The 13471-nt window shown below is 50.9% G+C and overlaps 1 protein-coding gene across 1 annotated transcript; it reads right to left on the bottom strand.

Annotated features, from left to right (window-relative positions):
• Positions 1-2199: 2199 nt before the first annotated feature.
• SOX10 (SRY-box transcription factor 10) lies at positions 2200-12215 on the bottom strand. The gene is made up of 3 exons (XM_065406231.1): positions 11806-12215; positions 3407-3672; positions 2200-2915 (listed from the first exon to the last, which is right to left on the bottom strand). Exons 1-3 carry the CDS (start codon positions 12213-12215, stop codon positions 2200-2202), a joined length of 1392 nt encoding a protein of 463 aa, XP_065262303.1.
• Positions 12216-13471: the final 1256 nt, after the last annotated feature.

The raw sequence follows: 13471 nt of genomic DNA, 5'->3' as shown, positions 1-13471 counted from the left end.
TGGAGGGAAGTAGTTGGTGTTCATGTGTGCAGGATCCACGTAGGTGGGCAGTAGGCCCTGCTTAGGAGGTGCCAGATGTAATTTGGAGGTCAGAAGATATTGATAGCAGTCAGGAATGTGTGTGGGGAAAGAGGGCTTCTGGTATGGAAGTATCACGATCTAGTGCTTGGAGCTGAGACTCGAGGTGAGGAGAAGAGAAACAAGAGGCCCCTAGTCCAGGCAACACTATTAACTCACTGTCAATATCCTTTCAGTGATGGGCATAGAAGAAATGTGTACACGCACACAGGGTCTGTGCCATATAAAGGCCCCCCTTCCCTCTTACTGGGGAGGAAGGATAAAATGTGTCTGAAAGGGGAACAAATATTAAAAAAAAAAAAATGGACACACGCAAATGAAACCTTTAAGTTTATTATTCCATACATTTAATGCAGAGTTAATGGTGCTAGGACAGCATATTCTGGAGACAGGGAGAGGGGCTTGGTGGGAGGGGAAGGTGTAATGGAATAAATAAGGGGGGGGACAGCGATGGGTTACATGCATACAGGGGAGCAAACGTACTACATGCTCTTTTCAAACACGACAGAGGAGGAGTCAGCCAAAGCTAAGGGTGGAGGGAAAGGTGTATAAAGATCATCCTCAGCGGTCTCAGTCGAAGGAGAAAAATGGTAGTGAGGATCACAAGTTCTGCTTGGTCAATCTGTCTCATCTTCCCAGACCTGCATATCAGCTGGGGGTTCCATCGTGTGTTTTGGTGGCCAATGGGAGGGCATCATCTTCTCCCACCTTGAGTTATGACATCCTTCATGTCAGCATTCTCTCTGGCACTGTGAAGCCCTGCTAGTCCTAAACATGTGGGATGGGCAAGCAGACCACCCAAGAGAGCAAGGGGGGAAGATGAAGACAAGAAGGAGGGGAACCAGTCTGACCACTGAGGATGGTTGCTTCCAGGTTGAAACCCAAAAGGGAAGGCGAGTTCATTTTCTTTTTACGTGGACTAATTGTCTTTATGCTTATCCACCAACACTGAGAGCTTTCCCCCTAATTGGTGCCACAACAATATCTTCCCCTTCTTTATGAGGGTAGGCCTAAGGTGTTGGCAAATTGGAACAAGCAATGAACAGGCAGGGAGGGGATGTGTTCTTTAGTTCAGCTCTGCTTGGGGTCCCAACCTTGCAGCTTTAAGGTGATTATTTTCGCAAACTGTGTTTGGGCAAGTGGGATTCATGCTGATGCTTCTGGTTGCCGCAATATCTTCAGCTACTCTTCCCTCACATCCCATGCACGCACACGCACACACACACATGCCAGAAGGACAAACACTGCCTTGGCAGTGTATCTTTTGGAATATTAGAGGGTGAATGGAAGGATTTAGAAGGGACCAGGAAATGTTTGAAAGAAACAAAATACAAAATAATCATAAGAAAGGAAGATTCCGTCCCTGTTGCCTTAACAGTCCAAGAGGCCACACACACACCCCCGCCCTCACATGTATGTTGTGACACGAATAAGGCTAGAACCAGCGATATGGTTCCTGAGTCCAGTACAGTGCGGTACAGTACAGTAAAGGGAGGGTGGGTTGAGGGGAGGATAGATGCGGATGTGGAAGTCAATAGGAAAGCAAGCATAGGTTGGTCTTCCAACAGGGATCAAGAGTCATGCATGTGTGAATTTTAGACGGGAACGTTGCAGAGCACTGATCACAAGGAAGTTGACTTTACAGCCCTACCTCTCCTCCCACAACATGTCCACCAGGGTGCCCAGCCAGCTGCTCTTCACCCACAACAGGTGACAAAGAGTTGGCCATTGTGGCCTATCCGAAACACTTGCTAAATCACTGAAGCAGTTGGGGGCGGTTAAGGATGGGGGGTATCTCGTATCTTACAGTCCAGGGTGTGCACAACGAAACCCACCATGACCAGTCACTCCATGTCTAGAATCATCCTCATCTAGAAGGCCAAAAGGGTTTTGCAAGCCAATCGGGTTGGCATACATTGAATTGGGGGCGGGGGGAAAGGGGTAAAACCTTCCTCTAGGCGGCGAGCCAGCGATAACCGGGGTCAAGATAGGCATGTCTGGATACTCAGTGGGTTCTGATGGCTGGATTACACTGAATGACCTCGGAGTTCAGAGGCCCTCCTGCCTGTGCTGATGCTTCGGAGCCTTTCTGTTGCTGCTTTGGTCACTGTTCCCCTTTTCCTACGGTCTGGAGAGAGTTGTATACACGGGCTGTTCCCAATGTGTGGGGCTGTGGGACTGTGGCACAGAGGGTGCAGGGTCAGAGATGGCAGTGTATAGGGGACGTTGCGAGGGTCCCATATACGAGAAGGCAGAGTAGAGGCCAGAGGCTTGGCTGGAGTGGCTATAGTAGGGTCCTGAGGGCTGGTGGTCGGGGTAGTCAAACTGGGGCCTGGAGATGGAGGGGAAAGCCGAGCCATAGTGGGGCAGGCTCAGGGACGTATATGCTATCTGGGAAGTGGAGGGCTGGTCAGTGTAATGGCCTCCAGGGGCAGAACCCTCCGTTTTCACCTGTGCCTTGGAGTCCACCACCGATGATGTGCCAGCAGACAAGGAGACTCCATGCTGCTTGGAGATCCAGGCAGAGTGTCCACTGGCTGCAGCCAGGGCACTCCCGAGGCCGTAGCCAGCGGCCGCTGCTGCCGCATAGCCCCCAACATGGCCTGGATGGCCAGCGTGTCCATTGGGTGGCAGGTACTGGTCGAATTCATTGACATCGAAGGTCTCCATGTTGGACATCACTTCATGGCTGATCTCCCCAATATCCACGTTGCCAAAGTCAATGTGAGGCTTGCCCCCTTCCCCAAGAGAGCGCCCTTCCCGCTTGGAGTCAGCTTTGCCTGCCTGGAGTTCTGTCTTTGGAGTTGTTGGAGGAGTGGGGGGTCCATGGCTTTGACCTGTGAAGTGAAAACCGTTTGGGGGGAAAGAGAAAGAAAATGTGATACCAGTTCACAATATAGCCCTGGTACAACCTGACAGGCAATAAAATAGCTCAGCCAGCTACATGCAACAGCTCTGCTCCTCCTACTGCGCAGACCCGATACTGCCAGGCCTCCCTGGGAACCTCACTGTAGAGGGACAAGAAGGGAGGAGGTGGCCAGCCTTAACCAAAATGGCAACTGTGCATATGAACCCTTTGGGAGATGATTTCCCACCTGTCCAAAGGGATGGAAACACCTGTGGAGCGCAGGTGTCCCCAATGCTGGTGACAGCACCGAGCACGTAGGAGTCATGCCCAACTACTGGGTCCCACCATGGGGAGAGGATCCAGCTCACAAGGTGGTGCCCCAAGAGAGCCATCGATTCTCCAGATGGCTTGGGGGACTCTCCTTGGGAGGAGGATGAGCTGGTAGTAACCTGCTGGTGTAGCTGCAGACATGGGACTGACCTGAGGAGTGCTCGGGGTGCCCATCAGACATGGGGGATCCTTCCCCAGGATGTCTGTGATCCAAGTGGGCATTCTTATAGTGGGCCTGGATAGCTGCAGCCCCGCCAGCTTCTCCCTCGGCTTGGCCCTCACCCTCGCCCTGGGAGGCCTTGCCATTTTTCCGCCGGCGCGGCTGGTACTTGTAATCGGGGTGGTCCTTCTTGTGCTGCATCCTAAGTCGCTCTGCCTCTTCGATGAAGGGCCGCTTGTCGCTTTCATTCAATAACCTACAGAGACCGGAGAAAGAGGAAGAGATGGGAACAGGGATGTCAAAATCCTACTGTAAAGCATCATGGGCACTTGAGATCTGCCCCATTTCAGATACTGCCAGGCATCCTAGAGAAGGTAGAGAAGTATTTAAATAGAGTCCTCAAAGCTTCAGCCCCTTTTTTATTGTTGTTAATTATTAAGCCCTGACACTGTGCTCAATACTGTTCAGACCCAGAGGAAGACATGGTCACTCCCACAAGTGGATTACAATCTATAACCCATATAAATTCACCTCCTCCCATTCCATGTTTGTACTTGCCTTAGGGGACAAAAGTAATCATACTGTGATGACTGAAATCAATGCAGGGCTTTATAGTTACCAGACAAGCTGGACTAAAAGAACTTGCTACAGACGTGAAAATTGTGACTATTGCTTGAATTATGGAAGGGTGGCAAATCTTTGTTACCGATAATGCTCTTTGTCATGTATCTCTGTCTCTCTCAAATCAACTTGTCTCGGTCACCTTAGCTTCAGAGTTTCTGTGTCCTATCCTAACCTTCCATCCTTGCCATTTTATAGGTTTTGTTCTATCAGCTTGAGTGTGAGTGATCACTGAGCACAGAATGGCTATTGCATTTGCCAGCACAGTGGCTGTGCTGCTGGGATCTGCCCCTTAAAGAACCCTGGTATCTCCTAAGAGTGAGTTACAGAAGATGCTGGAGGAAAAACACATTTGCTTTGCTTCTACTTTGAGGATTCTTGATCACACAGCTGCCATTTTCCATCCCAGAAGTGGTTGACGTGGTTCCTGTGCTAAGAATCGGAGAGTTGCAAGTCCTGAGCCACAGCCAGGATCAGGCTTGTAAATCAGGATCAGTTTGTAAATCATCTAAATACTATGGTGCTGGACACTGTAACAATAGATTAATTTTGATCTTTGGGTGAAAGACTCTATGGAAATGTAAAATCATTCCCCATATACCTGTCAGATCTAGGGCTGCTTCAGTCAAGACAGGATCACCTAGGAAATTATGTAACAGAACCACTTTGGATGATGTAAAAAGAGATGAAACCCATTTGATCAGTCATTTTCTTTTAATTTTGAAAATGTTTGATTTAGAATCCAGAACACTGAAAAGGGGCAAGGCTGTTTTTATGGGTATTGCAACCCAGCCAAAACTCTGAGGCTGCAGAAATCTCAAAAGCAAAAACTTGTTCCTTTATGAGATTTCCAGCCCTGATTTTTCCAGCCCAAAGAGAGTTGGACAAAGCTTTGGGGATATTCAGCCAAATGTTGAAGAGGATTCTCTGAACCCTCCCCCCCCCCCCCAAGCCTTAGAGGCTCTGCTTTTGCTAATTCCACTTATTAGATTTAACCCTTTGCAAAGCACAGGATTAAAAACCATGAATTTGTCTTAGAGAATTTAGGAGGAGCAGCAGATGGGGTTTGAGGGGCCTGTTGGTAAAAAAGATGAGGAAAATCAATAGGATCCAAGCAGGTACTGACCAGCATTGAAGCACCTCCATTTTTCTCCTTCTGTCCCACCAGCCAATAGCTAGAGGGTGTGATCTGCTTTGGAACCTCTTAAGGTGCTGACCTGGGTTCACACCAGGCAGCCCTGAGAAGGTCATGGCCGCACATTGCATTCCACCACTGCCTTAATCCAGGAGATTAAACAACTGAGCCACCATGAGTCCAACACCAGCTTTCCTGTCTCCCTCCCGCCGCCATACACCACGCTCACACGTCCCGAAGAGCTCTAATCCTCCACCCTGAATTGCTCCACACACAGCCTTCCATCACATCTAACGGGACATGCATAACCTCAATCTCCTGCAGCGCCCTAGCGAGAGACCTGCATTAGGAATTAAACATGTCCCTGCAAAGCGCTAGCCCAGGGGTCGGCAACGTTTGGCACGTGGCTCGCCAGGGTAAGCACCCTGGCGGGCCGGGCCAGTTTTATTTACCTGCTGACGCGGCAGGTTCGGCCGATCGCGGCCCCCACTGGCCGCGGTTCGCTGTCCCGGGCCAATGGGGGCGGCGGGAAGTGGCGCGGGCGAGCGATGTGCTGGCCGCGGCTTCTTGCCGCCCCCATTGGCCCGGGACGGCGAACCGCGGCCAGTGGGGGCCGCGATCGGCCGAACCTGCCACGTCAGCAGGTAAATAAAACTGGCCCGGTCCGCCAGGGTGCTTACTCTGGCGAGTCACGTGCCAAACGTTGCCGACCCCTGCGCTAGCCCCTGCGTCTCCCAGACTCCATTGGCTGTTGAGGGGAAGCAAAAGACCAGCTGTGGGAATGGAACCAAGCTTTCCATCCTGACAGCACAGGGCACTAACCACGAAGGAACCAGGCTCCTCAGCACTCCTAGCCCCTCCTATTGCACAGCAAACAAGACTCCGAGACTGGGACTGGAACCCACATCTTCCACATGAGCTCAATCTCTCAGTCCCTACTGGTCCCAAGGAGTTCCAATATCCTTCACCTTTATTTGTGGGCGGTACCAAGCATATAGGGTTACTGAAGCAGAACTGCCAAAGGAAACCTGCAATGGAGAGAGAAGCTGAGACCTCTATATTCGTCTCACTGATGACCTAATTACAATGACCTTAGGATCTCTAGGAGATGAACTTGGATCTACTGAGCTGTGCACGCCCTCCCCATCTTCCTGCCAGCATCCTGTAACTCTGCAGACAGCAGGATCGCACAAAGTCCATTCCCCCCATCCTTGTCTTCTCTCTCCCGGTCTCTCTGCTCCCTCCTCCCTCCCTGGGATCAGAGCTCAAATCGGCTTTAACAAAGTGAAACCGGTGTGAGCAGGCAGAGGCCAGGAGATTTGGGGGATTTAGATTTCACTTGTTTCCTGCCCCTGCACCCCCTGGTCTACAATGCAGTGGAATCTTGCAGGGACACAGAAGGGAATGGATCACATAGCAAAGCCCATGGGCTTAAGTCTGTCTGAACTGAACCTTGTCCCCCCAGTGGGGAATGCTCAGAACAGAACCCATTGGACACCCCTGTTTTGGTGGGAATGGAGAGATGAAAACTCTGTCTCCCTCTTTTGTTCTCTCCTTCACCACCATTTCTCCGCTCGCACAGGGCGTTGTGCTGAATGGCGGGGGGAACCCAAGCCCTGCTTCTTGCATGTCAGGTGACTGGAGCAGCCTGATGCATGGCCCCTCCCCGTCAGCCACGAGCGAGCGGCAGCTGCAGATGAGTCAGTGTGGCATGAGGGTCTCAGTAGCGCCAAGTTGATGCAGCGCACGCGTGGGTGAGGGGAGGATTGAACAAGAGGTTAAAACATTGGGGGGGGGGGGGGGGAGATCTCACACACACACACACACACAGAGGCCCTGATCTTCCAGGCATGGCTCGGCTCCCGGGGCCCACTGCCTAGCTAAAGTGGGGTGTAGGTAGAGAAAGGTTCTGCTGCTGTCCAGATACAAAGATCCCTTCACCCCATAGTCAGCTCTTTGCTGCCCCTTTCTACCCATGTCTCATCTGTTTCTGGCCCTGGAGATGTTTCTGGCATTTGGGCTAGTGATCGTGTTGACCTTTTCAACAGTCATTACGTCCCACTCCATTTGAGAACTGTTCCCTGCCCTGCAAGGAGCAGGAAGTGCCCCACCCAGGTGAAGAAAGGGGAGCCTTTGGGCAGGACACGTGATGAAGTCCCCCTTCCCCCTGCATCCTCAGGTAATCATGCATCCTTGGGATGGGGGGGTCAGCCCAGCCTGCACTGCTGACCTGGCTGCTGCTGGAGAGAGGAATAGCTTCTCTCAGCACACCCACCAATGGGAGGCTCAGAACAATCAGTGAGTGTCTAAAGCCAGCTGTACCCATAAGAGAGCCATCAACCCACCGTCAGTATCACTCAGACACACACGCACATGCCAGTTATGCTGGGGAGGTTGACAGAAGCTCATGGCCTTGCTGAGGCATGAACACCCACTGCCCCAGGCTGGGCCATCACCTTGCCAATTGTCCCAAAGTGTTTGCAAATGAAACTGGGCACTAGGGTCAGATTTGAGAACGGAAATCTTCCTTTGGGAGACTCTGCACTGAGGGTAACACCCCTTCCACCACTGTATAGCTTAGTCCTGATGTCTATCACTTTCCCAGTGCGTTCCTAGGACTCGCACACAAGCTGTGCTGATGCACCTCTCTCCTGGCCTGCACCACGCCCTGCTGTTCTAGTCCTGCCCCTGTCCAGCTCAGCCAATGCACCGGAGTCCTGACCTGGAGCAGTGTCCATTCCATCATTCTGTTCATCAGTGATTTCCTCCCTACCACTCGGGAGCCTGGCTGGAATCTGGTCCCACTGGTGGTGCTCCACTGTCATTAGCATCCTGTTTGCCTTTGCCCGACCAGCAGCTGCAAAGTTTACATTCTCCCACACTACAGCACAGTCCTGGCAGTTTGTCTTTGTTATTCCCCAAAGGGTGAGGCTCCTGATTCTAACCCTCTCATAAGCGGAATGAGTTGGTGTAGGTGTGAGGGGTCAGCCTTGACACCCCGCACAACCTCCCAAAGGAACGTTTGTCTACATAACACTGATGCAATTTGACACAGCCATCTGCCTCCGTAGCTCCCTCTGTCTCCCTGTTTGCCTCCCTCCATCTCCTGCAGAATGGCATGTTTCTTATCCCGCAGATCCCAAGTGCTTTACACAGCACTTGGTTTGAGCTCAGCAGCACAGTGGTTGCATGAGCAAACGTGGCAGCCATCCTCCGTTCAGCGATCACTCACACCGAGCTAGCCGAGGGGCTCGAGTCCATTTTGTAGAGAGGATCATGTTGGATGGGACCCTGAGGTTGTTTCTCAACCTACTGGACTCTTTCCAAGAAGACACACAGGATTTTTAACTATCCCGTAGGCAGCATCTCCTTCCCCACCCACCAGAGATGGGCAGAAACAAGCTCAGTTTAATGTTGCTTTCAACTGATCTCTCTCTTTCCCTACTCACTTATAGTGGATTTCTCTCTGCCTTAGGTATTTCTAATGCACCCATTACCACAGCATCTAAGCACTGATATAAAATCAGACCCACTTACATGGAAGTATATCTAGATGGCCCAAATTTTCAAAAGTGACTGGTGATTTTGGGTGCCCAACTTGGCACCTTACAGGATTCTGATTTTCAGACATTCAGGCCCCTCTTCAGGCATCTCAAGTTAGGCACTCAAAATTGCTAGCCAATTTTGAAAGTCTGGATCATGCTGCATAGTGTGGAGTTTGGAGCGGGAGGAAACTGGCATCAGAAAATTGTCTGGAGGACTGTGGGAGATCATAGGGGCTATGATAGCGTAGTAAATTTCCTATGGGACAATCACACTTTAGGTGACTTCCCCTGGCTTTTGTGGTTTTATTTTATTTTCCCACACCTAACAATGCCAACAAAGGCAGTGCAGACACCGATCCTGCCTATACTTGCACGCCCCTAACTTGCTCTGCCGCATTGCCCAACACAGACTGGTAAGAATATCTCCGAAGGCAGCAGGCTCCCTGCCAGTCCATTAGCAAAGACAGCACAAATATCAGACATGTGGGGGAGGGGGGAGACTTTTCCCTTTTAAAAAATGCAGAAGTATTTGACAGTTACAGTCCGAGGCCCTGATCTTGCAAGCTGCTCTGTACGACAGACCCCTATGCCCACGCAGAGCCCTATTGACTTCAGCGGGCTGCCTGTGGGCTCCACAGTCTGCCTGCAGGATCAGGAACACTACAGCTCTCAATAGTGTTAGGACAGTGTCTAAGGTCTATCACTGCAGCACTGTGCGGAGGAACGGTCATGTACAATGCTGTCGCATATCTGGACAGTGGAGCACTCTGGTCTCTTAGGGCTGTTACTGGAGTATTTAAGGGCTCATATACTGCAGTCTTGTATCTTCAGGCCAGAATGGTAATGTAGCGCTTAAGGAGGTCATTGCTACAAAATCCTGCAGGATCCTTGGAACGGTACAGTAGCATTTTTTTAAATAATACTTTTGAAAATTAGAATGGGGGTCTTGCTTCTCCAATAGAATAAAATGTTGGGGTGGAGGTGGGAAGAGAAATCAGGAAGAAATCAGAAGGAATGGTTTGGAGCAAAGCATACAGGAGGTAATTGTTAGTAAAGGAAAGACAAGTGAAAGTATAAAGAGAGAGGCAAATAGCATAACGCGACTGCGTTACAAAGTGGGAGAGAGTAAATAAGAGCAACGATAAATGCTCAGTACAGTCACTTTGCTACCAGAAAGGAGACAACAGGGGTGGGTTAGTGCAACGTGAACTAACTGGGATCATCATTCTGCATGGTATCCAGAGGTGAGCACAAGGTTGGAGTAATCATAGGAAAGGCAGAGGGAGAGGGGAATGGGAAGGGTTAAAAAACACCCAGGCATGGGAATCATATTTGAGGCCTACCACAATTCCCTGCGTTAACTCTCCAAGGAAATCATTTTGTTTGAGTTCCATGAAAGACAGAGGGGTTTGGATAAACTTATTGATGTGATCAAGACAGAAGCTAACACACAGGGACTCAATTCTCCCATACAGGTGGAGCTGACTGAAGTCAGCGGGAGAATCGAGCCACAGGTGGCAATGGGATGGTCACAAGAGTGGAGTTTGCTTCTGTTTTGGAAAAGTGTCTGGTCTTCCTGCAGTTCTCAGAAGACATCCCGCCCCACCCAGCGGGTGGGGGGTCTCCTTTCAAGGGCAGCGCCAGGGAAGGGAAGGGTATAAAAGGGGGCCTGTTTCTATCTCTGTGGAACTCCAAGGCCATTCACATGAAGCTGAGGGTTTTGATTTGTGGCAGGAGGCCCAAGGCAGGGAAGTGATGGTGGCGGGAAGGGGTGTATCTCGGACAATCCCAGGGAGGGGGGAGGCGTTTATAATCATTTGCTGGAGTTATTCATGGAAATCAGGCGGAAAAGTGGAACCACTGGCCTTGTGTCACATGGGTGTTACGTGGTCCCTCCACCCTCGTCTCTTGGCATAACCCATCAGTCCCAATGAGGGTGACTTCATGTAGGGGTCCTGGGGGCAGGGAGGATGGGGAAAGAACCCAAAATTAAAATGGCTTTTACAAACTGAGGGGGGTAGTGTGGGTCCGAAGGATGAGCTTGTGTCTGTGTTGGGAAGAAGGAAGTGTGTACCTGTGTATGCATAGTGGGAGTGGGAAGGCTATGTCAGCCTGTACCAACTCGCTATAGGAATGGCTGCTGACTTGCTGTTATTACTTATTTATTGCACGCCACAGGCCTGCAAACAGAGGCAGAGTTGCAGCCCCTGCAGTCTGAGGGGACACAAACAATGCTCTTCAGCCATAAAAAGCTGTGAATGGCAAGGCAGGATGGCATACTGGATGCATCGGTTGGAGTCTTTTTCTAACAGCCCCCTCTCTCCACCATCCCTCACTGTCCTCTTGTTTTCACCGCTTTATGCTGGGATAACCCATTCCCACCCCCACTTATGCAGTACCTGTGCTGCTAATGTTAAATTGACACCTCCTTGAGCGGGATCTAGAACCAGCAGCTAGCCGGGTCTGTGGCTGGCCATCAGAGAACACGTTCTTTGGGTGGGATGTGTCATTGGGTTTCACTGCTTGGCTACCTGCTCTCTCTCCTTTGTCCCAGACAGGAGTCCAACCCACTAGGTGGAGCTCTGGGGGTTAGGGTCATCTAGCCTATGATCTCCCAGACCTGGTTCAAACAGGCCTGAGGAGATCATGAGTGTAATGAGTTTGGTGGGGGTCAGCTTAGTTAACCTTTCTGGGCCTTGGTTTGCCAAACAAACACACACAAACAGAGAGATTGGGCAGCTGAGCCTCAGGAGAGGACCAGGACTGGAGTGGCATGGGGTGTTACGGGCCGGGAATGAGGTACGCTGGCACAGCTGCTGGGGAAGAGCGGGTTAGAGTGGAATAGCCAGGTGGGGGCTGCAGGTCAAGACTGGCAGAGCTTTGCAGAGGAAGCTCCCCATATAGCTGATGCTAATAACCATTGTTGGTTCCTCACTTCCCTGTGCCTTTCCCTCACCCCGTGATCTTTCCCCTTGATGAGGAACTCCCTTTAATAGATGCCCCTTTAATCTCATTCTGTGCCCAGCCTCCAGCTTGAGATGCAGCCTCTCCATGATTCCATTTGCCCTCACCCTTATGCCCTCCTTACCTCCAGAGCTTCCCGAGGGTCTTACTGAGCTCTGCATTGTGGAGGTGAGGGTACTGGTCAGCCAATTTCCTGCGGGCAGCCTGTGCCCACACCATGAAGGCGTTCATGGGCCGCTTGACATGGGGTTTGCTTTTGTTGCTCCCATTGACCCGCACAGGCATGGGCACCAGGGTCCAGTCGTAGCCACTCAGCACCTGGCTCACTGCCTCCCGGATGCACACGGGGAACTTATCGTCGTCCGTCTCTGAGTCTTGCTGTTCCTTCTTGACCTTCCCCATCTCTCCGCTCCCGGAGCTGGTGAGATGAGAGGGGGTATCTGATGCCATGGAAGGTCCCGGTGAGAGGCAGTGATGGTCTTCGGAACCCACCGGGCTCATTTCCACCTCTGAAAGGTCTTGGTCATCTGTCATTATGTCTCTTCTTCTTGCTCTTTCTTCCTTCTCAATATCCGTCTTCCCACTGGGGGGGGAAAAAAAAGAAAGAAAGGAAAAGCAAACACCAAAACTAAAAGACTTGAACCTCTCCCAGTAACTGACCACGAGACAGGAGCCACTTGATAAAAGTGAAGCAAAGGAGCTGCCATGCGTGCGTGCAGCTTACGGGACCCACAAAACCCATGATCAAGTGGGGGAGGGGATCCTGATTAATTGGAAGCTCCCGATCTGTGCTCTATTCTGGAGTTTAACATGGGCATGTAGAGGGGTCTGCTGCTGGCTAAGCACATTGGTGACATGAGTGGAAAAGGAGAGATCAAGGGGAAATGGACCCCATTTTTTAAGAATAACCTTACTCAGGGCCCTCCCCAAAATTTGGCCCTTGGGAATGACACTTTCTCTTTAAAACCTGCCTTGAAAGTCTGACCAAGAACATAGATGGGAGGAAATGAGTAGCTTCAGTATTAATAAATCAGAATGAAAAGGTCTCCAGGTTGCAGGAGAAAGTTTAGCAAGAGTTGCTGAGTAGAGGCAAATCCCGAGCGCACCCCTGAATTGCCAGGCAAGGAATCTGATGCAGACTGGGAAAATGTGTTTGTGAGCGGAAACGCTAACACTTTGTATATATGCATATATTTCTTTTTAAGCCTCTTTGGCAAAGCCAAGTCTTTAACTTGCCCGTTTCACGCATCCCCCCATCTCTCTCTCTCTGCGGTCACCTCCAAGAGTCTCTGCCAACACCCACCAGTTCCCCCACCTTATTAAAGAAATGCTCAAAAAATAAAGCCCCCCTCCCCCCCCCCCCCGCACACAAAATGGTTAGAAAAATGTGTCTCCCTTGGTTTAGTTGCAAAAGGGGTCAATATGGAGCAGGGGTTGTTATCCCCCCAGTGAGGGAGGCAAGGACTTTTCCTGAAGAAGAGATTGAAAAAGTAATAGAAGGTAGAAAAAGAGCGAGCGAGCATGTGAGTTCAGGTAGGAAAACTTACGTTGGCTGGTATGCCTGGTAAATCCTGAGAGGGCTGTAATTTGTATCCCAATAGCCCCTCTGTTCTCCTCTCAGAGCCCTGGCAGCGTAGGGAGCCCTGCGTGGAGGAGACTCTCAGACGAGTGCCATTCCTAGAGGGAGGCTTGGTTTTTACTAATCCCCTGGCTGGATGTCTCTCTGACTGGCTTGCTGCTAAGCACCGGGGGAGGGAAGGGCAGAAGGTGGAGCTAAGCACTCCTTATAG

The sequence above is a fragment of the Emys orbicularis genome, chromosome 1 (assembly GCF_028017835.1).
Source record: "Emys orbicularis isolate rEmyOrb1 chromosome 1, rEmyOrb1.hap1, whole genome shotgun sequence".
NCBI lineage: Eukaryota > Metazoa > Chordata > Testudines > Emydidae > Emys > Emys orbicularis.
The sequence above is the reverse complement of the archived record's forward strand: the minus strand, read 5'-3'. Positions and strand labels throughout refer to the sequence as shown.